The sequence below is a fragment of the Heterodontus francisci genome, chromosome 4 (assembly GCF_036365525.1).
Source record: "Heterodontus francisci isolate sHetFra1 chromosome 4, sHetFra1.hap1, whole genome shotgun sequence".
NCBI classification, from domain to species: Eukaryota; Metazoa; Chordata; class Chondrichthyes; order Heterodontiformes; family Heterodontidae; genus Heterodontus; species Heterodontus francisci.
Genome location: NC_090374.1, coordinates 119,600,894 through 119,627,386, shown reverse-complemented (window position 1 = coordinate 119,627,386; position 26,493 = coordinate 119,600,894). Strand labels below are relative to the sequence as shown.

The following is a 26,493-nucleotide window of genomic DNA, read 5'->3' as shown; positions in this document are numbered from 1 at the left end:
TGTCGGAATGGGGCATCTGGTGGCTTGTGCTGTTATTTAGAATTTTTCCCTTGCCCTTCAGCCTGAGCATAATTTGTACCATAACTTAGTGGAAGTGAAAGTTGGTAACACCGTAGAGAGACCAACAGAGCATTTGGAACCTTGATGCCAACTGTGTATTTCCTTAACCAATGAGATTTAAGAATTGGGAATGAAACGGGAATGACTGAGGAGGAGGGAAAGTCAGAATGGATCAGTTGGAGACAAAACAGGTACAGAAAGAGAAATAAATAAGAGGAAAGAGTGATTGGGTTAAGAGAGAGAAAGTGGACAAAAGGAAAAGTACAAAAATTAAGAAATTAAAATGTAAAAATTTTAAGTATGTACTACATTCAAGAATGAGGCTCAACAGTTTTTTTCTTGGCCAGAAAGGTTGATTTACAAAACTTTTATCACATTGGTAAAAGAGTACTTGTGCTCTAAAGTATGAGCCCTAACTTTCTGGTGTGAGATTAATGACCAATTATTGTGCAAATCCAACAAGTCCTTAAAAATAAAGGACCTCTGAGGGAAATTAGCTGTTTGCATGAGACAAATGGCGAAACTGTGGAAATTGACAAACAAGTTATGGAGATTTGCAACTCCCGCCATATCTCTTCCTCCCCGAACTTTCTGGCTGATTTGCACATTAGTAATTGCGTGCGTTTTGAGCTTGCTGTTATTTTCTCAAAATGGTTTGGCTCCATATGTTTACTGATTTTTACACTGATGCCACTGTCTTCGGTCCCTGCCACAAACTCTGTGCTCTGGCCTGACTGCATCCCTCCCCCGGAAACTGTCTGAAGCTGAACCAGAATGTTAGCAACCTTGGTGACATATTTGATCCCAAGGTGAACTTCTGACTACATATCTGTGCCATCACTAAGACTGCCTATTTTCATCTCTGTGCCTCAGCTCACATCTGCCCCTAGACTTGACTATTCCAAAGCACTCTTAGCTAACCTCCCACATTCGACCCTCCGTAAACTTGAGGTCATCCAAAACTCTACTGCTTGTGTCCTAACTCGAAGCAAGTCCCGTTCACTCATTGCCTCTGTGCTCACTGACCTACAATGGCTTCCGTTTAAGTAACACCTCGATTTTTGAAATTCTTGTCCTTGTTTTCAGGATCCTCCATGTCCTTGTCCCTCCTATCTCAATATTGTCCTTCAGCTCTACAACCCTCTGGTATCTGTACTCTTCCAAATCTGGCCTCTTGAGCAACCCCAATCACTCCACCATTGGTGGCTATGCCTTCCTCCCTAAACTTTATTCTCTCTCTAACTCTCCTTCTACCTTTAGGATGCTCCTTAAAACCTACCTCTTTGACCAAACTTTTGGTCATCTGCCCTAACATCTCCTTATATGACTTGGTGTCTAATTTTGTTTGAAAGTCCTCCTGTGAATTGCCTTGGACTGTATTCAATATGCTATATAAATACAAGTTGCAGTTGTTTTTCAGCTCCCAAGTCAGACTGATCTAAACAGTATGGGACTAATTTCTTTTAGATCATGCCCTCCACCAGATAATGCTTCCTTGGAGGCTAAGTTGTATTAACAGCATCTCCTGAAGGCTCAAGTTATAGATTTTAAAAACTCAATGGACTAAATCTTAACTTCCACAAATCGGTGGGTTGAGATCGTGTCGGATGGTTAAAATGCAAAATATCTGAAACAGGAACCAAACCAACCTCGAACCTGTCCTTTTTGTTTTTTTAGCGAAGGTGAGATGAGGAACGGGTGACCAATCCACTCAGTGGATGCAGTTGACCAATTACATCGTGTAATAAGGCTGCCTGTCTTCATTTTAACAGTCATTCGATTTTTAACCACAGGCGGCCAGGTTTCCTAGACCTCAGGAAACTTTGCAACTGAAGGAAGGCAAGAAAGGCCCCACAACCACCATCTGCTTTTCCCCCCAGGATCTCTCGCTCCTCAATCCACCGACCTGCTCTCTGAGGCTTCAACATTATGAAGCAGGTTCCTGCCCAAAAGGCCTGCAGCCTGTTAATCAGCTTGCATGTGTGCAGAAACCCACAGAAGAAATTTAAAGGAGCCCTGCACTTAAATTCAGCAGGACATTTGGGAAACTGGTCTTTAGTGCTTCCCAGCCTCTACAGCTCCCCTGCACAGAAATCACCTTTAGGCTAAAATCCAGGCCAGTGTCTCTTGACCTGTAGCTGCTTCTCGTATATGCCAGGTGCACTATCTTGGAACAACTTTTAAATTCAGCATACAAACAAAATAGCACAGATGCTGAAAATCTGAAACAAAAGCAGGAAATGCTTGAAATATTCAGCAGGTGTAGCAGCATCTGTGGAAAGCGAAACAGAGTTAACACTTCGTGAGGATGACCTTCCACCAGAACTCTTATCAAATTTAGCATTGTTCTTCCTGGGACCCTCAGCAGGTTGTTCAGCAATAGAATTGTTCAGTTCAGCTTCAGTGGTTGTCCGGATGCCCTTCAATTGTTTGACAGTGTCAAAATAATCACTTTTCAGTCATAAGTTGTGACATTGCAAAAATATTGCGTACTTTTTTAGTATTTGTTCGTCTCAGGTTTTTAACCTCGCTCCATTAAAGTTTATTTAAAGGTGATTGCTGCTTAATATTCCTTTCATAAATGGAAAATCATGCGTGCACCTTCCCAGTGTCATTTTTCATGCAATGAAAGCCGGAATTAAGCTGATGCTGAACGCTTGAGATATTTGTCATGTTCTTCATTAAATTATGTAAGGCTCTTATGAACCTGTTCACTTGTGGCCTTGAACTTCTCATATTTAAGACAGCCACATTCTTCCTGGTTTTAGCATGTTAAGTTATTTAAGTTCATATTGGCAAGGATCCACTACTAATATAACTGTTCCTCTTTTGCCTCATATCAGTAACCAAGGTGCTCACTGAATATTCAGTTCTAGCAGCATCATTTCTCAGACTGTATAAATAAAATTCAAGAACTGACGATTTGGGTAGTAACAGTGTGGAGGATGGGTTAGTGATTGTTTTTTGCTGTGCAAATCTCTTTGCTGAAACTATTTGCTGAGGTCAAGAAAAAAATACAGCACTTTCATGTCGTCAGGAAGCCTCAAACTCCATCATCGCTGATTAAGTATCATGTAATGTAAACAAATGTAGTAGGCAATGCTTCACAAACAGCAGATGAATGAATGACCAGTTAGTGTTTTTGGCGATGGTGGTGGTGAAGGGCAGAATGCTGTTTAGGACACTTCTTCTTGGATTTGTACCATTGGATGTTTTACATCCATCTGAACAAGAAGACAGGGAGGGCCTTATCAGAATAGCAAGACCTCCAACAATACATCATTCCTTCAGTACACTGAAGTGTTAGCATATTTGCTCAAGTCCTGTGATGGGGCTTGAAACTGCAATCTTCTGATTGAGAGGCGAGAGTGATGAGAATTGAGCCAAACTGACTCCAGGAGCTTATGTTTTCGTGAGTTATCACTCTCACCTCTCAGCCAGAGGTTATAGCTTTTAGTGCTGAATTTCAGTAAATCCTTGTGTGCCTGTACCTAATACTTAAGTGTAGCAGAAGCATTTCTACATATCATTAAAATGTTATGGTTGTCACATGGAGAGATTAGAAAAGCAAGAATTGTTCTCCTTAGAGCAGAAACAGCTAAGGGAGATTTAATAGAGGTATTTTTAAAATAAACTGTATATGTGAGAGAAACAAAATGAACTGTAGTTTTTGTGTTCTATAAATTTCAGAAAACACATGAAGCTGAGACAGTGTATCATTCCTCACTGTAATCTGAGTTCATTTTTCAAATCAATTAAACATCACTTTCATTGTTTTCAAAAGATTCAAGTCACAAGTCATGTTGGCAAAAAAGGAAATCCCCTGAACCAGTTGTCAGGCCATGTTCTGTTAAAAGATGCACAGAATCCACTAGTGAGTTGAATCATAAATTTCACCCCAGTTCTATGAAATCCAGGTTCTCCCGCCAATGAAAGAAAGTCAGTCTTGCATTTATATAGTGTCTATCATGGCCTCTGGGTGTCTAAAGCACTTTATAGCCAAGAAGTACTTTTGAACTGTAATAATGTAGGAAGCATGGCTGCCACATATATCCATGATTGAGGAATAAACAACAGTCAGAACACTGGGGAGAGCTCTCCTTCTCTTGAAATAGTGCCTTGGGATCTTTTGCACCCACCTGAGAGGGAAGACAGAGCCTCAGTTAGTTTCTCATCTGAAAGACAGCACCTCCAACACTGCAGCACTCACTCAGTACTGCAGTGGAATATTAGCCTAGATTTTGGCTCAAGTCTTTGAAGTGGGACTTAAACCTCCAAGGTGAATGTTTTTTAAAATTCATTCACGAGATGAGGACATCGCTGGCTAGGCCAGCATTTATTGCCCTTCCCTAATTACCCTTGAGAAGGTGATGGTGAGCTTCCTTCTTGAACCAGTGCTACCAATTGAGCCATAGTTGACAGCTAGTGTGGATACCATTCAAATGACACTCCATGTTTCCAAACTCTAGCAACCCAGTTGTACTGTCAAAGCTCAGGACCATACCCCAAGTCTACCAAAGTACAGAACTATCCCCAAGTGCAACTAAAATTAATTCCTCTCCAACCCATCAGTGCTACTGTACAAGGTAGCTCCTCTAGTTGGTGCATCTTGCATAGCATCCTGACATGTACCTCGGCTTTAAAAATGGTACGGCAGAAAGACTTTTTTTTAAAATTTATCTATTATGTGTGTAATATAGTGAAGAATACACCACTTAATATGTATATTCATTTATAGCTTTCACAGAATTATTGCTTGAGTTATTGACTTCAATTCCTGAAAGCACCAGTAAAAATCTCGATATCCTTTTGCGAAAAATGGAATTTGATTTACTCAGTGTGGGTAAATCACTGGTGCTAATGTTATGCACTACATGATAGAAACATCCATGTTAAGTTAAAACAATGACTCCTCTAATTCACCGTGAGCAATTTAGGGTGATATACTAGTTATAAATGACAGGGTAGCAAGATTCTGTATTTTTCTGCTTGCCCTGTATCTTTAAATCAATGACTCTCTGTCCTTAATTCCTATTAAAAGTCAAAGACATAATTGTGTTAACAGTGGCCTGGATTTTGCTGTCAGCAGTGAATGCTTACAGCTGCCCACAGACTTTTCGTGGGCCCTTGAGTGGCAGTTTACAGACATTAGGCCTTTGAAACAGCCTGTTGCCCTCGACCGGGAATATGGGACCTATTTGAACAGGTCTCCTCAGCCAATCATATTGAATAATCCTCAGGGTCATGCAGGGTCTAGACCAGGAAGTGTAAGTTGGAATACTTATACCAATGTAAAATCATGTACAGAAGGTGAAAGAGAGGGAAAGAAATATGGGATTAAGAGAGACAGATTTGAGACAGAAAAAGTTTTCAAAAATTAGTTTTAACTTCAAAAAAAATCTCCAACAGTAATTAAAATTTGAAGAAATGAAACACCACACTGAGTTAATTTGCAGAGAGGTTATTTGGCAGTAATTAAGACTTAGTATGCCATTAAAATTTTACTTGTGCTTGAATGGGCAAGCCCTAACATTTTCTGCTGTTAACTTACTATCTGGTGGGTGAGTACTGCAAATTCATACCCTTACATGTATTTCAATGCCAAGTCTATCAACTAGGTACCAGTGTAGAGCAACTTGTGGATCAATAGGGCAAATCTCGCAGCAATTTCTGGATTTCCACATTTAACTGTGCATGTGTGGTTGCCAGAAGTTGTAGTAAATTTATTCCATAATAATGGTTAGTGCTGATAGCCTTACTGCCGTTCTTGCAAAATCCGGGCTTATATATATTGTTTATTTTGATTACCAATTGTGATGTTTTTCAAATTATTGCTTTTAGATTCTGCCAATGATCAATCCAAGTTATGTTCACTGTAATCCTTAATCTAGATTATGCATGCTTTATTCTTTGATTAACGACAAGGAACACAAAATATGATCCTCTTTTTCAAAGAGCCATACGAACATACGAATTAGGAGCAGGAGGAGGCCACTCGGCCCCTTGAGCCAGCTCCACCATTCAATAAGATCATGGCTGATCTGATTGTAACCTCAACTCCACATTCTTGCCGACCGCCAATAACCTTTCACCCCCTTGCTGATTAAGAATCTATTAACCTCTGCCTTAAAAAAAGTTCAAAGACTCTGCTTCCACCGCCCTTTGAGGAAGAGAGTTGACAGCTAAGATAAGTCAGAAAAGTCAAAAACTGAATAGAGTCATAGAGTTATACAGCACAGAAACAGGCCCTACGGCCCACTGTGTCTGCGCCGACCATCAAGCTTATCTATTCTAATCCCATTTTCCAGCACTTGGTCCGTAGCCTTGTGTGCGATGGCGTTTCAAGTGCTCATCTAAATACTTCTTAAATGTTGTGAAGGTTCCTGCCTCTACCACCCCTTCAGGCAGTGTGTTCCAGATTCCAACCATCCTCGGGTGAAAAAAATGTTTCCTCAACTCCCTTCTAAACCTCCTGATTTTTATGTTAAATCTATGCCCCCTGGTTATTGACACCTCCGCTAAAGGAAAAAGTTTCTTCCTATATATCCTATCTATGCCCTTCATAATTTTGTATACCTCAATCAGGTCCCCCCTCAGCCTTCTCTGCTCTAAGGAAAACAACCCAAGCCCCTATCCAGTCTCTCTTCATAGCTGAAATGCTCTAGCCCTGGCAACATCCTGGTGAATCTCCTCTGTACCCTCTCCAGTGCAATCACATTTTTTTTTTAAATTCAAGATGTTAGGGGATGTGGGTGTCAATGGCCAGGCCAGCATTTATTTCCCATCCCTAATTGCACTTGAGAAGGTGGTGGTGAGCTGCCTTCTTGAACCGCTGCAGACTATGTGAGGTAGGTACACCCACAGTGCTGTTAGGAAGGGAGTTCCAGGATTTTGACCCAGCGACTGTGAAGGAATGGCGAGATAGTTCCAAGTCAGGATGGTGTGTGACTTGGAGGGGAACTTTGCAGGTGGTGGTGTTCATGTGCATTTGCTGCCCTTGTCCTTCTAGTTGGTAGAGGTCTTGGGTTTGGAAGGTGCTGTCGAGGGAGCCTTGGTGCATTGCTGCAGTGCATCTTGTAGATGGTACACACTGCTGCCACCCTGTGCGTCGGTAGTGGAGGGAGTGAATATTTGTAGATGGGATGCCAATCAAGCGGGCTGCTTTGTCCTGGATGGTGTTGAGTTTCTTGAGTGTTATTGGAGCTGCACCCATCCAGGCTAGTGGAGAGTATTGTGCCTTGTAGATGGTGGACAGGCTTTGGGGAGTCAGGAGGTGAGTTACTCGCCTCAGGATTCCTAGCCTCTGACCTGCTCTTGTAGCCAAGGTATTTATATGGCTGGTCCAGTTCAGTTTCTGGTCAATGGTAGCCCCTAGGATGTTGTTAGTGGGGGATTCAGCGATGGTGATGCCATTGAAAGTCAAGGGGAGATGGCTAGATTCTCTCTTGCTGGAGATGGTCATTGCCTGGCACTTTTGTGGCACGAATGTTGCTTGCCACTTATCAGCCCAAGCCTGGATATTGTCCAGGTCTTGCTGCATTTCTACACTGACTGCTTTAGTATCTGAGGAGTCACGAATGGTGCTGAACATTGTGCAATCATCAGCAAACACGCCCACTTCTGACCTTATGATTGAAGGAAGGTCATTGATGAAGCAGCTGAAGATGGTTGGGCCTAGGACACTACCCCGAGGAACTCCTGCAGTGATGTCCTGGAGCTCAGATGATTGACCTCCAACAACCACAACCATCTTCCTTTGCGCTAGGTATGACTCCAGCCAGTGGAGTGTTTTCCCCCTGATTCCCATTGACCTCAGTTTTGCTAGGGCTCCTTGATGCCATACTCAGTCAAATGCTGCCTTGATGTCAAGGGCAGTCACTCTCACCTCACCTCTTGAGTTCAGCTCTTTTGTCCATGTTTGAACCAAGGCTGTAATGAGGTCAGGAGCTGAGTGGCCCTGGCGGAATCCAAACTGAGCATCACTGAGCAGGTTATTGCTTAGCAAGTGCCGCCTGATGGCACTGTTGATGATGCCTTCCATCACTTTACTGATGATTGAGAGTAGGCTGATGGGGCGGTAGTTGGCCGGGTTGGACTTGTCTTGCTTTTTGTGTACTGGACATACCTGGGCAATTTTCCACATTGCAGGGTAGATGCCAGTATTGTAGCTGTACTGGAACAGCTTGACTAGGGGCGTGGCAAGTTCTGGAGCACAGGTCTTCAGTACTATTGCCGAAATATTGTCAGGGCCCATAGCTTTTGCAGTATCCAGTGCCTTCAGTCGTTTCTTGATATCACGTGGAGTGAATCAAATTGGCTGAAGTCTGGCATCTGTGATGCTGGGGACTTGAGGAGGAGGCCGGGATGGATCATCAACTCGGTACTTCTGGCTGAAGATTGTTGCAAATGCTTCAGCCTTATCTTTCGCACTGATGTGCTGGGCTCCCCCATCATTGAGGATGGGGATATTTGTGGAGCCACCTCCTCCAGTTAGTTGTTTAATTGTCCATCACCATTCACGGCTTGATGTGGCAGGACTACAGAGCTTAGATCTGATCTGTTGGTTATGGGATCGCTTAGCTCTGTCCATCGCATGCTGTTATGCAGTTTAACACGCGGATAGTCCTGAGTTGTAGCTTCACCAGGTTGACACCTCATTTTGAGGTATGCCTGGTGTTGCTCCTGGCATGCCCTCCTGCATTCTTCATTGAACCAGGGTTGGTCTCCTGGCTTGATGGTAATGGTAGGGTGGGGGATATGCCTAGCCATGAGGTTACAGATTGTGGTGGAGTACAATTCTGCTGCTGCTGATGGCCCACAGCGCCTCATGGATTCCCAGTTTAGCATTGCTAGAACTGTTCGAAATCTATCCAGTTTAGCACAGTGGTAGTGCCGCACAACACGATGGAGGGTATCCTCAATGTGAAGGTGGGATTTCGTCTCGACAAGGACTGTGCGGTAGTCACTCCTACCAATACTGTCATGGACAGATGTATCTACAGCAGGCAGATTGGTGAGGACGAGGTCAAGTATGTTTTCCCCTCTTGTTGGTTCCCTCACCACCTGCCGCATACCCAGTCTAGCAGCTATGTCCTTTATGACTCGGCCAGCTCGGTCAGTAGTGGTGCTACCAAGCCACTCTTGGTGATGGACATTGAAGTCCCCCACCCAGAGTACATTCTGTGCCCTTGCCACTCTGAGTGCTTCCTCCAAGTGCTGTTCAATGTGGAGGAGTACTGACTCATCAGCTGTGGGAGGGCGGTAGGTGGTAATCAGGAGGTTTCCTTGTCCATGTTTGATCTGATGCCATGCGACTTCATGGGGTCCAGAGTCGATGTTGAGGACTCCCAGGGCAACTCCCTCCCTACTGTATACCACTGTGCCGCCACCTCTGCTGGATCTGTCCTGCCGATGGGACAGAACGTACCCGGGGATGGTGATGGCAGTGTCTGGGACATTGTAGGGAGGTGATAGGGAATATGGGATTACTGTAGGGTTAGTATAAATGGGTGGTTGTTAGTCGGCACAGACTCGGTGGGCCGAAGGGCCTGTTTCAGTGCTGTATCTCTAAATAAAATAAATAAAATAAAATATCATTCCGTGAGTATGACTATGTCAGGCTGTTGCTTGACTAGTCTGTGGGACAGCTCTCCCAACTTTGGCACAAGACGCCAAATGTTAGTAAGGAGGACTTTGCAGGGTCGACAGGGCTGGGTTTGCTGTTGTCATTTCCGGTGCCTATGTTGATGCTGAGTGGTCTGTCCGATTTCATTCCTTTTTATTGACTTCGTAGCGGTTAGACACAACTGAGTGGCTTGCTGGGCCATTTTACAGGGCATATAAGAGTCAACCACATTACTGTGGGTCTGGAGTCACATGTAGGCGAGACCAGGTAAGGACAGCAGATTTCCTTCCCTAAAGGGCATTAGTGAACCAGATGGGTTTTTACAACAATCGACAATGATTTCATGGCCATCATTAGACTAACTTTTTCTTAATTCCAGATTTTTTAATTGAATTTAAATTCCGCCTTCTGCTGTGGTGGGATTTGTACCCATGTCCCCAGAGCAATACCCTGGGTCTCTGGGTTACTAGTCCAGTGACAATACCACTATGCCACTGCCTCCCCTTCCTATTGTGTGGTGACCAGAACTGTACACAGCATTCCAGTTGCGGCCTAACTAGCGTTTTATACTGCTCCATCATAACCTGCTTGCTGTTATATTCTGTGCCTTGGCTAATAAAGGCAAGTATCCCATATGCCTTCCTAACCACCTTATCTACCTGTGCTGCTGCCTTCAGTGATCTATGGACAAGTACACCGAGGTCCATCTGTACTTCCTGGGGTCCTACCATCCATTGTATATTCCCTAGCCTTGTTAGTTCTCTCAAAATGCATCACCTCACACTTCTCAGGATTAAATTCTATTTGCCACTGCTCTGCCCATCTTGCCAGCCCATCGATATTGTCCTGTAATCTAAGGCTTTCCTCCTCACTATTTACGACACCACCAATTTTCGTGTCATCTGCGAACTTACTGATCATACCTCCTAAATCCACGTCTAAATAGCAGAATTTCTGTTACTGCGTTTATATGCGAAACTGCAGCCACTGCTTTTGGGATCGTATTTTGTTTCTGGTGTTGATATTTTATTAAATGAAAAATAATTTCTTCAAGTTAATCGCAGCCACAGCAATGAATTGCTGCATGAAATAATTAAATTGGGTGCATTTAATGCTGAAACTAATCCCCAGGTACAAACATAATTGTTTATATCATAGTGTGTAACAAATTAAAGTTAAATGCCATTGGTATTAATTACATTACCAGTTACTTTTCATTATTTAATGATTGATTTGAACTTGCAGAAAGAACCAAGAAAGATATAACGGCCAAGGGTTCAACTGGGATGGAAATAATATTGTCAACGCTTGAGGTAAAAGGCTTTATTTATTTGTTTTTCCTCCAAATACCATGGTTAATGATCAGTAGCTGATAGGTTGAAACACTCTGCTCTTTCAGCAAAAGATTCCTATCAGTAACTTCCTTTCCTGTACCCTGCAGAGATAGATCGACCGGTTCATCCTGATATCATAAGCATGATGGATGTTGTAAACTGCTGAATCTTTGAGGTTTTTGGAAAAAAGGTTTATGTAGGGAAAAGAAAAAAATTATTGACTTAAATTCAAATACGTTCTTTTAAAATAATTATACAGCTTCCTCTTGTTCAAGTATTGTAGCTTAACACATACTTTTTCTGTGTTAGTTACTATTTACTCGCAAGGGGAAGTCAACAGATGTTCTTCGGGTTCTGGAATACTGGAACACAGCGCTGCTCTGGAGATCTGAAAATATATCAGTTTGCTAGTAAAATAATTTCTGTTTTGTTGTGGGATCCTAACTGGATGACTATCTGACACAAACCAGGATAAAGCTATACATTATACAGCTGTTAGCTTCATTATTAATGCAAGTCCCGGATGAACCATCTCGCAAGGTTTTCTAAGGGAATATTTAATTGTAATATCTGCTCGTAGGTGCAGCCATTTTGTGTCTCAGCCCACTGAACAAAATTTGTTGCCCAAACCGTCCCTTTTGGTTCAGCTAGGGATACCAAGTTGGGCCTAAGCCGCCAAGCGATTATAATCACTGCTTTCTTTGCCACAGACTAGTTTTGGAGGAGTAAGGGCTCAGTTTTGTAAAGTTCCCATATTGTGTAAATCGGATGGCTCTTCAGCACTTGTTCGCAACGGTCCATTTTTTTATGGAGAGTCGACCTGCTTCCCTGGGAACTAACAGCCTTCCTCTCTCCCCTCCAGTTTGTTGATGCATTTTATTGTCATGGAATATTTCTTGGGCGCAGTGATGATCCTAAAGAATGCATATGACAAAGGGAATCTGCCTTATGATCAACTGATATCTTTATTGTAACTCTAGTAAGCTAAAATACACTGATTTAACACTCTTCATTCTGAATCCCTAACTAGTTTGCAGAAGATCCTTATATACATTCTGGCTGTAGTACTGAAGACTTGTGCTCCAGCAGTAGCTGCGCCTCTAGCCAAGCTGTTTCAGTACAGCTACAATACTGACAGCTGCCTGACAATGTGGAAAATTGCCCAGATATGTCCTATCCATTTAAAAAAAAAAGTAGGACAAATTGAATACGGCCAATTACCACCCCGTCAGTCTACTCTCCATCATCAGCAAAGTGATAGAAAATGTCATCAAACGTGCTGTCAAGCAGCATTCACTCAGTAATAACTTGCTCATCGATGCTTAGTTTAGGTTCCCCCCAGGCCATTCAGCTCCAGATGTCATTACAGCTTTGGTCCGAACATGGACAAAAGAGCTAAATTCCTGAGCTGAGTTGAGAGTGACGACCCTTGACGCCAAGGCAGCATTTGACTGTGGCATCAAGGATCCCTAGAAAAATTGAAGTCATTGAGAATCAGGGGAAAACTCCACTGGCTGGAGTCATTACCTTGCACAAAGGAAGATGGATGTGGTTGTTGGAGGCCAATCATCTCAGCCCCAGGACATCACTGCAAAAGTTCCTCAGTGTAGTGTCCTAGGCCCAACCATCTTCAGTTGCTTCATCAATGACCTTCCCTCCATCATAAGGTCAGAAATGGGGATTTCCTCAGATATAGAAGCAGTTGTGTTCGCATGCAGCAAGTCCTGCAATACATTCAGGCTTGGGCTGATAAGTAGCAAGAAACATTCGCACCACACAAGTGCCAGGCAACAACTATGTCCAACGAGAGAGAATCTAACCATCTCGCTTTGACATTCAACAGTGATCAACATTCAACAGACATCGCTGAGTCCCCCACTATCAACATCCGGGGTTTCAATTGACCAGAAACTGAACTGGACCAGCCATATAAATATTGTGACTCCAAGAATAACTCAGACGCTAGGAATTCTGCAGCGAGTAACTCATGTCCTGCCTCCCCAAAGTCTGTCCACCATCGACAAAGCACAAATCAGGAATGTGATGGAATACTCTCCATTTGCTTGGATGAGTGCAGCTCCAACAACACTCAAGAAGCTCCACACTATCCAGGCCCATGCTTGATCGGTACCCCATCCACTACTTTAAACTTTCACTCACTCCACTACTTGCGCACAGTGGCAGCAATATGAACCATCTACAAGATGCACTGCAGCAACTCGCCAAGACTCCTTTGGCGGTACCTCCAAACTGTGACTTCTGTCACCTAGAAGAACAAGGGCAGCAGACCCATGGAAACACCACCATCTACAAGTTCCCCTCCAAGTCGCACACCATCCTGATTTAAAATTGCATTGCTGCTCCTTCGCTGTCACTGGGTCAAAATCCTGGAACTGCCTCCCCCTCACCCCCTCACATGGGCTGCAGCAGTTCAAGAAGGCGCCTCACGGGCACCTTCTTGAGGGAAATTAGGGATGAAACCTAGAAAATAGGAGTAGGCCATTTGGCCCTTTGAGCCTGCTCCGCCATTCATTATGATCATAACTGATCATCCGACCCAGTCGCCTGTTCCTGCTTTTGCCCCATATCCTTTGATCCCTTTAGACCCAAGAGCTATATCTAACTCTTTTTTGAAAACATCCAATGTTTTGGCCTCAACTGCTTTCTGTGGTAGCAAATTCCACAGGTTCACCACTTTATGGGTGAAGAAATTTCTCCTCATCTCAGTCCTGAAAGGTTTACCCCATATCCTTAGACTATGACCCCTGGTTCTGGACTCCCCCACCATCGGGAACATCCTTCCTGCATCTACCCTATCAAGTCCTGTTCGAATTTCATAGGTTGCTATGAGATCCCCCTTCACTCTTCTGAACTCCAGCGAATATAATCCTAACCGACTCATTCTCTCCTCATATGTCAGTCCTGCCATCCCAGGAATCAGTCTGGTAAACCTTCGCTGCACTCCCTCTATAGCAAGAATATCCTTCCTCAGATAAGGAGACCAAAACTGCACACAATATTCCAGGTGTGGCCTCACCAAGGCCCTGTATAATTGCAGCAAGACATACCTGCTTCGAATGTAAAAAGAAAAAGTGTTGTATCCATGCACTTAAACTGTAGTTCACTGCTACAGGAAGGTTAAAACCCGGTTCCTAAAAACTTTGAGAGAGAATTTCTGTAGGGGTCTCCTGTAGTAACTTCATCAGAAGAACAACAGAAACCCTGGAATGAAGAAATACACGACAGTTCCCCCTTTTTCTGGGGATTCTTCCTAAGCTATAGCATGAGATCAGGAGAACACCATGGAAATTCTACCACTTCACATCCTGAAATAGGACAAATCTAGGCTCCTGATTTATGCAAGCTTCCTGTTGGAAAGCCCTCTAGCTTATTACACTCAGGCCTCCACAGTATTCTATCTTCAAAAAAGAAACATATTGTAACTTTGCTATATTTGATATTTTTAACTAATGTGTAGAGAAAGTAGAAACTTATTTGGCCTCTGGTTATTTTTCAATGAAGTATTGAATTGGACTTCCATTTATGCATCAAAATGAATTGGAGTAAACACTGCTGTTTGGCTTTTGAATTCCTTCCTCAATTGCTGATTGATTACAAGTGTCAGATTGGGGCCTAGGCATTCCATCCCACTTGCCCTGTCACCACCCAGGTCCCCCACCCCACCCCCCCACCAGCGTTCCACCCCCCATCCCCACCCTAAACAATGCGGAGGCATTATTTGTGGCCTGGTGATGCCTCGGTGTCCCAGATTTCCGATATCAGGGACATTTTACATATGGGAAATGGGCTCCTGGGCCTCTTTTAGGGAGTCTCATAGTATTGGGTGAAGAGCTGTGAGGGTGGGCAGTTGGGAAAGGGACTGGCAAACTACCTGAATGGAAGCATTTGTTTTAAGCTTAGGAACATTTAATTAAAATCTTCCATGCATCTTTACAGTATTAGAACTCAATGTCTGTGAGGTGAGTGGCATTAGATTGATAAGTCTGTGTAGAGTACACCTGAATAAGAAGTAGTCCATCTGATCTGACCTTCAGAGTGCGGAGGACAGTATCAACTGGACCTGGAACCATACTATGGTAAAGAACAAGAGTTAAGCTCAAAAACCTCTTAATTCCCTCAATGAAAAATCAGTTCTGTACTTCTACCTTACTCTTCAAAATGCAGTCTGTTGCTTTGGAAAATACAACTTTAGTATTCTTAGTTTTGTGTGAGTGTGAATATTTTGTTAACAAACATTGCATTTTTCCAGAAAACTCTCCCCTCTTTTTGAAATCTTTCCATTTAAGTCTCTGTAGTTCAGCTTCCACACTTAGTGAAATGATCCTAGCCAAAGTAATGAGTTACATTCTCTGGGACTGGCCATGGTGTGTTATCCCTTCTGTTGACTTCTGTCTCTAAACAGAATTTGCCATGGTTGATTGTGTCATTCTCCTCCAAATCTATTGTCCAACTGCATTGAACTATCTTTTCATTGTTCAATTCCTGTATGTTGTGGCCAACACATCTCCAGCAATGGCTTCTTTCACCTTCAGCATTATTGAAGGCTTTATCCTTGGCCCCCGTTATCTATATGCTGCCTGTTATGACAACATCTGCAAGGCATGGGGTCAGCTTCCATATGCATACTGATGACAGCTACGTCTACCTTTCTACCACTTCTCAATCCCATGACTATTTTGGTGCAGTTAGATTCGTATCCGACATGAGGCCCTACATGAGTGACATCTTCTTGCAGCTGAACACCAGAAACCATTGTTTTTGGCCCTTTCCATCAACCCTACGCCCAGTGTGTTGATGCTGTCCACTGCCCTGACTATTTGCTCAGGCTGAACAAAACCATGTGCAACAATGACACTCTTTGAGCTGAGCTTCATATTCCATATCCCTTTCTTCACCACCACTGATCACTTGATCACTTTCATTCTGCAACGTTGCCTGTCTTCATCCTTTTGTCAACCCCTGCTGATGGACCCTTCGTCACTCTTAGTCACCTTCAGACTTGATTACTCTATTGCTTTCTTTGCTACCCTTCCATCATTCCCATATAAATTCCAATTATCCAAAATACCAATAAATCAAGAGATCAGAGAGTGGGTTGTGGGCAACCTGGCACCTGATGTAAGGAGGCAACTCTGAGCATCCGCATCCTCAAATGTGGTGGAGCCCAGCATGTGTGCAAGAAACAAGGCCATGTATACCAAAGGGAAAAAGATATAAAGGATTTTACCTGCATCCACTCTTCCTTCCAAGCCCATATACTTATCATTCTCATCCTTGCTGACCTTCACTGGCTCTCTCTGCCCCAGTATATTCAATTTTAAAATACTTCTCTACAAATTCCTCCACAGCATTGTTGCATTCTGCTTTTGCAACTTGCTCTGTCTTTTTATCTTTTTCCCTTTGATATCCATGGCTTTGTCTCTTGCACACATGTTGGGCTCTGCCACATTTGAGGATGAGGTTGCAGATGCTCATAGAGCCATCTCCTTACATCAGTTGCCTGGTTGCCCATAACCCGCTGACAACTGGATATGGTAGGGCCAAAGAATTTTCTCTGATCTCTTAATTTGTTGGTGTTATTTGAAGGAAGCATGTTTGTCATGTCACTGGGAGAACTCGCTGCTCTTCTTCAAATGGTGCCAAGGGGATCTTTAATGTCCACATGAAGCAGGCAGATGGGATGTTTGTTTACTGCCGCATCCAAAGGATGCAAGCTTTGACAATACGTGACTCCCACAGTACTGACGGATCAACCCAGATTATGCACGCAAATTGTGGAGTGCGGTTTCAATCCACAATCTTCAGAGGCAAGAACCCTAACAAGTTAACCTGGCACTTTTAGGGTAGATCGTCCCACACTAACATACTAAAACGCTTGTTGCTGTTTTAGGCTCTGCACAGCAGTAAGTGTAGGGAGACACTAAGCATAAAGCAGTTGATGGTAGAATCATAGAATGATACAGCACAGAACGAGGTCATTCAGCCCATTGTGTCTGTGCCAGCTCTTCAGTAGAGCTATTCATTTAATCCCACTCCCCTGCTCTTTCCCCTTAGCCCTGTAAATTGTTTTCCCTAAAAATGAACTGTTTTAACTTAATCTAAATTGTAATGGGCAGGAAACTTATAAAACCCTAGATATACTTTGTTTTATTTCGTATTGGTGGTTGTTCGGCATCAGAACTCCTGCTGTGAAATTAAGGGAATGCTTAAGAATTTAGAAACTCCAAAATGTTAATACAAAGTAGAAATGCAAGCACTGATTGAAGTAAAAGCTGGAGGCAATGGACCTTAGCAATGGACTGTCAGGACATCTTGGAAAATTATCCTTGAAGTTGCAAGTTGTCCCATCCTCCATGGTTCCACTTTTGGCTAAGGTGTTGAAAGTGTGGAGGAAAAGGAGCAAGACAAAAAAAAATGCAACAATAAAGCTTAAAGTATTACAAATGGTGGCCTTGCAGATTGAACAACATCCCCATTATACTTGAGGTCTGATACAGAATCTGATAGTTGTACATAGATAATTGTGTTGGATGGTTGGTTCTGAGGAGTGATTTGTTATCGTTCAGATCTGCTCATAAACCACTAATATCACTGCCTCTATATGCTTTTTTTATGCAAAATTACAGTACTTGTACATCAAATTGCACCACATGCGCTAAGTGTAGGGATTTGTTATGATATATCCTGGTGTGCCAAATCACTTATTCTAGTCATTGCCTAATTTATTTATGGTCTTAATGACTCCAATGTTTTTTTTGGGATACAGACAGCTCTATTTTGTTGCACACAGGAGAAATGGAGTAAATTACTAAATATAAGTAGAATACATTTGTGGTGTCAACCTAGATCTTGAGCTTTTATAAGTTAACTAATGTGGCAACGCCTATCTGGTGGCAATCTAATATCTTAAATCGAAACAGCTCTGCAAAAACTAAAGATAAATTCCAAAAGATGGTTAGAATTCCTCTTTTAAAAATGAAATTCGTGCTTTCCTGAGGGGACATTGCAATAAATGAAATTATGTCTTAACCATGAAGTATTGGTCTTTTATAGCATTCTTCTGATAACTGGTTTAATAGACTGAAACTACTTCATGTACAGTAAGATTCCTTTGATGGTGAAGAAAAAATAATTTTGTCTTCTTTCAGAACACTCGTGACCTACAGACTACACTGAATATCCTCAATATACTTAATGAGCTGGTTTCAGTGGGTGAGTTTGCACAGTAAGGCTTTTTTTGTTTTGTTTAATTGTTTTGAACTTAGAGGCAGTTTCCTCCCACCCCAACCTCCATTCTTCCACTTTTGGCTAAGGTGTTGAAAGTGTGGAGGTAAAGGAGCAAACAAAAAAAAATGCAACAATCAAGCTTAAAGTATTACAAATGGTGGCCTTGCAGATTGAACAACTTCCCCATTATACTAGTGAGTTGCAGAGGAAGATACGATAGGATCGGACCATTAATTGTTCCTTAAGACAGTGTTGTCCAGTACGTTAGCCACTATCTACATGTGGCTAATTGGGAATCCAGATGTAGCTAATTGTATTTTTGGTTAGGAAATAAAAAATGAATAATCAAAATTATTGTTTGTGATCTCACAGATATTCACATGGTTGTATGCATGTGTATTTTAACCTTTTATGCGTTCGTTCGTGAAATGGTAAGACGTAAAGCAGAGTTTGAGAGTGCTTTTTGATCGTTGCGTGTGCTTAACTTTCTTGGTTACTGCTTATTAGCTATCTGTTAAAATGGTGTGTAACACCGGTAAAAATGCCTAACTTCACCATAAAAACACCAGCAAAATTTAATGAAGAGGGCAGCTGTCAGCTCGTCCAACCAATCCAGGCTGGTAGAAGAAAACAAGCCCAATCAATAATCAGTAGTTCTGATGGGACACATGCTGGCAAAGGTCAAGCAGCATCCAACTGTCTTCTACGTGGAGAGCAGCGTCGGGTCGGGTGTCTCTCGTTCTGCGTGTCAACATTCTCAACAATCACTATGATTGCTCGTAACTGCTGGAGAAAAGCTTAGAAGCTGTGCTAAGATGTTCTGTGTCTGATAAATTTATCCCAGAGTTTTACTCTCTCCAATTTATGTGGTATTAATCTGATGTAGTGAAAAGTGCTGCATTCCAGTGGGAGTATAGCTTGGTTTGGTAAGTTCTTTGGAAACCATACAGTAAACGCATGCAAGTGTCATCACAGTTTTGCAGATAGGTAGTGCGGCAAGTGGTATCCTACTTCCAATATCAGATTGAGCTCAGTGCTGTGCTTTTACACCAGTTCATTTGTCCTTTATGTCAGAAGTTCTTTGCTTCTTGTGCCAGATCACTCATTGCCAATGTTTTGAGGAAAATGCCTCCTGCCCCTCTACAGATTAGGGTAGATTAGACAGACAGTGCGTTAAAATGTTATTTAATCTGGCTTGTCTGGGTTTTTGTGTTTTATTTTTCAGGTTCCTTAGGAGCCTGTGGTGTTGGTAGCATGTGAGGAACCTCCAGAGAATATTGTACTAGGTTGTCCTTTTCAGGACAAGCCAACAAATGGACAGCTATATGTTGTATGGTAACATCCGCAATCAAAGCAATGTGCCCTAGATAGCCATATAACTGGCAAAAGGAGAGTATTCACAGACAAGGTGCTCAGGCACAATTTGGAATTTTACACTTGGCATTGCGAGAGTACCTCATTTTGTGTCATACTGTATGCCTTCACCATTGATCTATGAAATACCCCACTTTGATTATATCAATCAAAGTGGGGTATTTCATAGATCAATGGTGAAGGCATACAGTATGACACAAAATGAGGTACTCTCGCAATGCCAAGTGTAAAATTCCAAATTGTGCCTGAGCACCTTGTCTGTTAATATAATCAAAATGCCCAATGTTTGGATCAATAAGACTGTAAACCTGGGCCCAGGAGACGAGCAGCACTGTGATCGAACTGAGTCTGAACCAGACAAGAAAATCGAGAAGTGACATCGCAGGACAAAAAGTCACGTGGGGAAAGTATACTGGTAAGCTTTTAATTTAAATTAAATTAATCAACTATAAAGTAAGACTACATGAATTAGAATAAAGATCTAAAGCCATTTTGATTTTTCATTAATTGAACATCAATTTTAATTACATCAGATCTAGGGGAAAAAGTGAAAATTATATAGCAAAGAATAGTAACAGTAATGGGTTCTGAATTTTTTCAGTAAATTAGAATCTGAGGTATAACATTTAAGTAAAAACATTTAAGTTAACTCCCTACAAAATAAACTGATAGCATAAAGGAAGCAGCTGATTGGTGAGTAACTGGTGAGTGTTTATTTTTTTAAGTTTTAAGTTCATTTCTGTTAAATCAGTTAATAAGCTAATAAATAGAGGCATGGCAGGGCATCTCGGACCCGTGGAGTGCACATTCTGTTCCATGTGGGCACTCCAGGACACTTCTTATGTTCTGGATAAGAACATGTGCAGGAAGAGTGTTAGCTGGAGCAGCACGAGCTCCGGATTTTGGAACTTGAGCAGCAGCTGACGACACTGCGGTGCATCCACGAGGCTGAGAGTTTTGTGGATAGCACGTTTCTGGAATAAAAGAAAAATGCTACAGATGCTAGAAATCTGAAATAAAAACAAAGTGCTGAAAATATTCAGGTCGGGCAGCATCTGTGGAGACAGAAGCAGAGTTAACGTTTCAGGTTTGTGACTTTTCATCACAACTGCAGAGCACTTTGAGGGAGGAGGGTGACGAGCCAGCGGCCGTGGTTCACGTGGGTACCAACAACATAGGTAGAAAGAGGGATGAAGTCATGCAGGCAGATTTTAGAGAGCTAGGAAAGAAACTACCAAGCAGGACCTCACAGGTAGTAATCTCCAAATGACTCCCAGTGCTACACATTAGTGAGTATAGAAATAGGAGGATAGGGCAGATGGCTGGAGGGATGCTGCAGCGGGAGGGCTTTAGATTCTTGGGACATTGGGATCGGTTCTAGGGGAGCTGGGACCTGTACAGGCTGGACGGGTTACACATGAACAGAGCCAGGACCAATGTCCTTGCATGGTGACTTTTTTAGTGCTTTTGGGGAGGGTTTAGACTAACGTGGCAGGGGCATGGAAGCCAGGAGGTAACAGAGAGCAAAAACAAGGTGTACAACAAATTGGGAGAGACTGATAGCATAAGAGTAAGAAATAGTAAGGTGTTAAGTGGGGTCAAACTAAAAGGAAATGCAATCGGGCCTAAATTGGGTTTACTGTGCATATATATGAATTCTACCCCAAGTGTGATAAATAAGGTTGGTGAGGTTGTTATGACCAAGGAGGGAGGAGTGCACTGTTTGTTCTCATTCCACTTCTCCACAGGTCACAACATATTTTAAATTGCCAATACTGTTCATCATATACTCTATTTTTCCCAGAGTAAAACACACTAACCAGGTTTCTTTAATGAATAACAAAATTACCAGTTTATTATAAAGCAAGTCTTAACCAGTGATGAAGTAAAGCATAAACACACAGATTTTAAAATTTAAAGTTCCCTTTTACCTTAGGCCCTCATACACTCTCTCACTCACACACACACCAGTTAATCAGAAAAATAAAAGGGATTTTTTTTTAAATTCAGATATCTGTTACAGACAAAAAAAATACTTGGGCTAATTACTTGCTCATTTTTGAAGAAAACAGCAGATGACACATGTTCCAAAACTGGCATACAGTCTAGCCTCTGAGTACATGTAGACAGGTCACTGGGATCTTTTAGAACAGTTCTTTTCAGGCAGCGTTAAGAACTAATTTAGCAGGCTTTCTTCAAAGACAGGAGACGAAATGAGTTGACACAGTGAACTTCTCAGGGTCTTTTAGAGATGCTGCAAAGCAAACTGGGTTGTGGTCTTTTCTCCTTCCTGCACTACTACTTCAGGCTAACTTTATCAGCCACTCATTCCAGAAGGTAAAACACACTGACTGCCAAATCCAAAAGCCTGTGAGTTTTCTGCTCTCAGGTGCACACTGCTGCTGCCTGGCTTGTCCAATTAAGGGGTGCCTGTCACTTCTTTGCCCATATCTTCTCCTGTTACCAGGGTTTCTGTTCTATTTTTAACTTGAGTCATGTGACAACCAATATACGTGTTGCCAAACTAGTTCTTTCAGAGCCCTCTTGATTACCCTCTCGGAAAAAAACTGGTCCAACATTTCTTCAATTTGACTGTGAATTCCTCAAAAAATATTTTAACAAAAACAAAACAATCACCTTCATAACAGCATATAAATAGTAAAACAGTGATAAAAGGGCAAGTAGGGCTGATTAGGGACCAAAAAGAAGATTTGTGCATAGAGACAGAGGGCATGGTTGAGTACTAAGTGAGTCATTTACATCTGTCTTTACCTGGTTTGTCAGCAAAGTTGAAGCCCATTGGAATGAAAAGGTCAGTGGCAGCATATATCTGAAGTTCGCTGAGTGACAGGAAACAGAGCAGTGATTAATGGTTGTTTTTTGGATTGGAGGATGGTATATTCTGGAGTTACCCCAAGGTTGGACCACCGTTTTTTCTTGATCTATATTAATGACCTAGCGTTAGGTGTGCAGGGCACAATTTCAAAATATGCATCGACAAAGCCCAACAACACTCAAGAAGCTCGACATTATCCAGGATAAAGCAGCCGGCTTGATCACCCTATCTACCACCTTAAAACACATTCATTCCCTCCACCACTGGTGCACAGTCGCAGCAGTGTGTACCATATACAAGATGCACTGCATCTACTCGTCAAGCATCCTTTGACAGCACCTTCCAAACCTGCAAGCACTGCCACCTAGAAGGACAAGGGCAGCAAACGCATGGGAACGCTACCATCTTCAAGTTCCCCTCCAAGTCGCACACCATCCTGACTTGGAAGTATATCGCTGTTCCAGGATTTTGATCAAGTGACAGAGAAGGAACTCCCTCCTCAACGGCCTGTACCAGATGGACTGCAGCAGTTCAAGAAGGCAGGTCACCACCACCTTCTCTAGGGCAATTAAGGATGGGCAAATAATGCTGGCCTTGCCAACAGCACTCACAACCCATGAAAGAATACAAAAAAAAAACAGATGTGAAGACAACGGAGACAGTTCTGGAAAGATTTACAAGAATGGATCTAGGTATGAGAGACTTCAGTTACAAGGATAGATTGGAGAAGCTGAGGCTGTTTTCCTTAGAGGAGAGAAGATTGAGAGGAGATTTGATAGAGGTGCTCAATATCATGAGGGATCCGGACAGAGTAGATAGGGAGGAACTGTTTCCGTTGATGGAAGGGTGGAGAACCAGAGGGCACCAATTTAAAGTGAATGGCAAAAGAACCCCAGAGGTGACATGAGCAAAAGCTTTTTTATGCAGTGAGTGGTTAGGATCTGGAATGCACTGCCTGAGAGTGTGTGGAGGCAGATTCATTAACTGCTTTCAAAAGACAATTGGATAATTATCTGAGGCAAGATTTGCAGGGCTTTGGGGAAAAGCAGAGGAGTGGGACTAGCTGAGTTGCTCTTGCAGAGTGCTGGCAAGGACACAGTGGGCCGTTTGTAACCATGCTATGGTTATATGAAAATACAATGCAGGACATCCACTTTTAGGATTTGTAACACAAAGTGGAAACTTTCAGTAATGATCTATCAAGTCAGTCAGACCTATCTGATGTGATGTTCTGCTTATTCTGGGCGATTTTCATTTTTATCCTAACTTTGAGCTCATATTATGGCTATTTCACTCTTCCATAACTCACTTACATTTGAATTGTTAGGGGATCATTTGATTTCAGTCAGTTTTATTTTGTGCATGCTTTCTGGAGATTTTGTCGAGTTAGGTCCTTTGTGGATATGATTGGGGACCTCATTTAGTTTATCACATATTGACAATTTTATAGTCTTTTAGTAGTACAGAACTTGAGAATTACTGAAAATACAGACGTGTTTTCGAAGCTTTTTGTCTTGCACTCATCAGGACAATTACAAGAATAACCAATGTAAGGGAAAACAACAACTTATACTGCATGAGAAGAGAGCGCTGATTGGTTGGCAAGTGAAATCTGATTGGTAGAGGCATTGCCATAGCGAATGCACGAATTTACGGTGACTGACAGTTAACTGCCAAGCTTTGTTTAAAATTTAAACCAGGCAGCTTGACTCTGATTGATCAAGGCATTGCCCTGAGGAATGAACCAGCGAATAGCTGTCACTTATTTTGTTCAGCTGAAACAGCTGCAATGTCTGTACATATTCTTTCTGTCTACAAAGAACAGGGCCTTGTGTATTATTATGTAGCTGCCAGTATGCACAATTGTGCCACACTGTGAGCCCTACTGTCAGCGTAACTGACATACTTGCAGCTCAAACTTGATTTTATTAAATGGAGAACTGTTGGTATTTTTGGCTCGCAGAGCTAGTTAAGTATTATTCCTTATTGTAGATCTACCATACTTCATTTTTTTCTGGCAGGGTGATTCTTGGAGCTCACCTGGAGCTTTTAGCTAAGAGCATTTTGCAGTTTCATTTGGGAAAATAGTCATCCTATTGTTTTTCTACTCACAGCATGCACATCAAAAATGAAACATAATTTCTAGTATGCACATGCTCTTAGAGCTATAAGTTATGTCTCTTAAGTGGAACAATTTAGGCAGTTTCGACAGTAATTTTCTTATGGTTGTAAGGTCCCAAGGGAAACTTGTGATTAAGCAGAGGATAGTTAAATGGATGATTTAGTGCATTCTGTTGTGGTACCACCTTGCAGACTAGAAGCGTAGGTGAGACTACGGGGTCATTCTATTCTATAGCTGCTTCTGGGGTACTTCTCAGTTTGGTTTGCAGTTGATAGCATATGCAAGGTTGCCACATGCAGCAATTCTGTCACATTTACCTAGCCTTACTGTTTATTTCTAACTGCAGCATCACTTTTGGCAGATCTGTCCTGACCTCTGGTTTTATTCTCCAGCAAAATAGCCTGCTCCTCTTCTTTGGTCTGTTCCTATAGTGCATAGGTGATGCGAATGGAGAATAAAGGTTTGGTTATAGTTTGTTTTTTGTTTTTGGAGCTCTCCAAATCACTAATCTTCCATGCATATGTATAGTTTGGAGAGCAGGAATTGTTTTTAAGTGGTTACTTAATTAGAGTTTAGCTTCTGGTCAAAATGATCTGGCACAATGATGTAAGTTTCGGGGCTTTATATGATGTGGGAATGGAAGATCACACCGCGACCTATCTACAGTTCAATAATATCTTAATGTATATGCTCAGCATATGGTTTTCCCAGAACACATCAAGCTAGGCTATACTCTCATGTTGCTTGGAGAATGCATATTATTTGAAGACTAAAGATGATCCTCCCAGGTATGTAATTATTTATTTAGTTCACTCAAGCAGTGATTTGGTACTTAGAATTTCTAAACTTAAATAAAATATGTGACAATCTATTGTCAGTTGTATCCAGACAGCATTCACACTACCTTTCCATAAGTTTTTTTCAAATATAATAACAAACATGAACAGCCAAAGAGAGGGACAGGGGAAGACAATTAAGTTCACCCCATCCAGATATAGTGGAACCCACTTCCCAAATCATTCAACCTCCTGGGACAGGTAAGAAAACAAAGATGAGAACCTGTTGCTAATTCAGCAAAAACTGGATAATTCCTCTCCAGCCTCCCTAAGGCATAGTTCCAGGAAACTGCGGTTCCCATAAATTCTTGTTAGAATTATTTACCAACATTCCCTTTAATATTTTATTAGATTTTGCAATACTGGATTTTTAGTTTTAGAATGACTTGTACATCATTTTTTGTACAGCTCGTCACACTTGTGCTTCCCCGTGCCCCCCCCCCCTTTTAACAATTTGAGAGCTAGCATCAACTCCAAGAAAATCAATTTTTTCTTTCAAAAAACTTTAATGATCCAGTATTTTGAAATTAAGCAGTGCCAATGGAACACCACAGGACACATTTTATGCTTGAAAAATACAAGTGAGCAGATCAGTCATCTCCAGGACTTTGAATTAAGAGGAATAGATTGTATGTGTTTTCGTTCTTAACCAGGTGAAGTGTGCCAATTTTGGAGAATGGAGCATTTTGCCACTTCTTTTGCCACTTCTTTTTCAGCAATAAGAACTCCCATATCAGATGTAGCAGAGAACAATTTTTCCTACTGTTCTTTAGCAATTTACATCACCTGGCATTTCTACTTGCTATTTGTAAATGTGCTGGAGTCCAAGGTAATTTGGAGTTAATATTGCTGTATTGCTGGCGAATGTTTAACTTACTGGTGAAGAAAATGAGAATAAGCGATCTCGCACTGTTGTTGCTTATAGAATGTTCTATCATTTTAAACATTATGGTGATATATTATGCCTCGTGATTTTCATGCAACATTATTAATGCAATAACAAATTATTTCTGCAAAAGTAACTTTGCAACTTAATCGAGACTAACGTCTTAAGAACC

At 41.9% G+C, this 26,493-nt stretch overlaps 1 protein-coding gene across 8 annotated transcripts in view; it reads left to right on the top strand.

Annotated features, from left to right (window-relative positions):
* Nucleotides 1-26,493, top strand: part of agtpbp1 (ATP/GTP binding carboxypeptidase 1) — a 426,905-nt gene that overhangs the window by 146,192 nt on the left and 254,220 nt on the right. For 6 of the 8 annotated variants that reach the window (XM_068030050.1, XM_068030049.1, XM_068030051.1 and 3 more), the window contains 2 exons: nucleotides 10,931-10,998; nucleotides 18,189-18,252. The exons of 1 other annotated variant lie outside the window; for it this stretch is intronic. In XM_068030050.1, coding sequence (XP_067886151.1) covers nucleotides 10,931-10,998; nucleotides 18,189-18,252 — 132 coding nt within the window. The remainder of the gene's footprint in view (nucleotides 1-10,930; nucleotides 10,999-18,188; nucleotides 18,253-26,493) is intronic. One more of the 8 variants, XM_068030054.1, reaches the window with a different exon arrangement.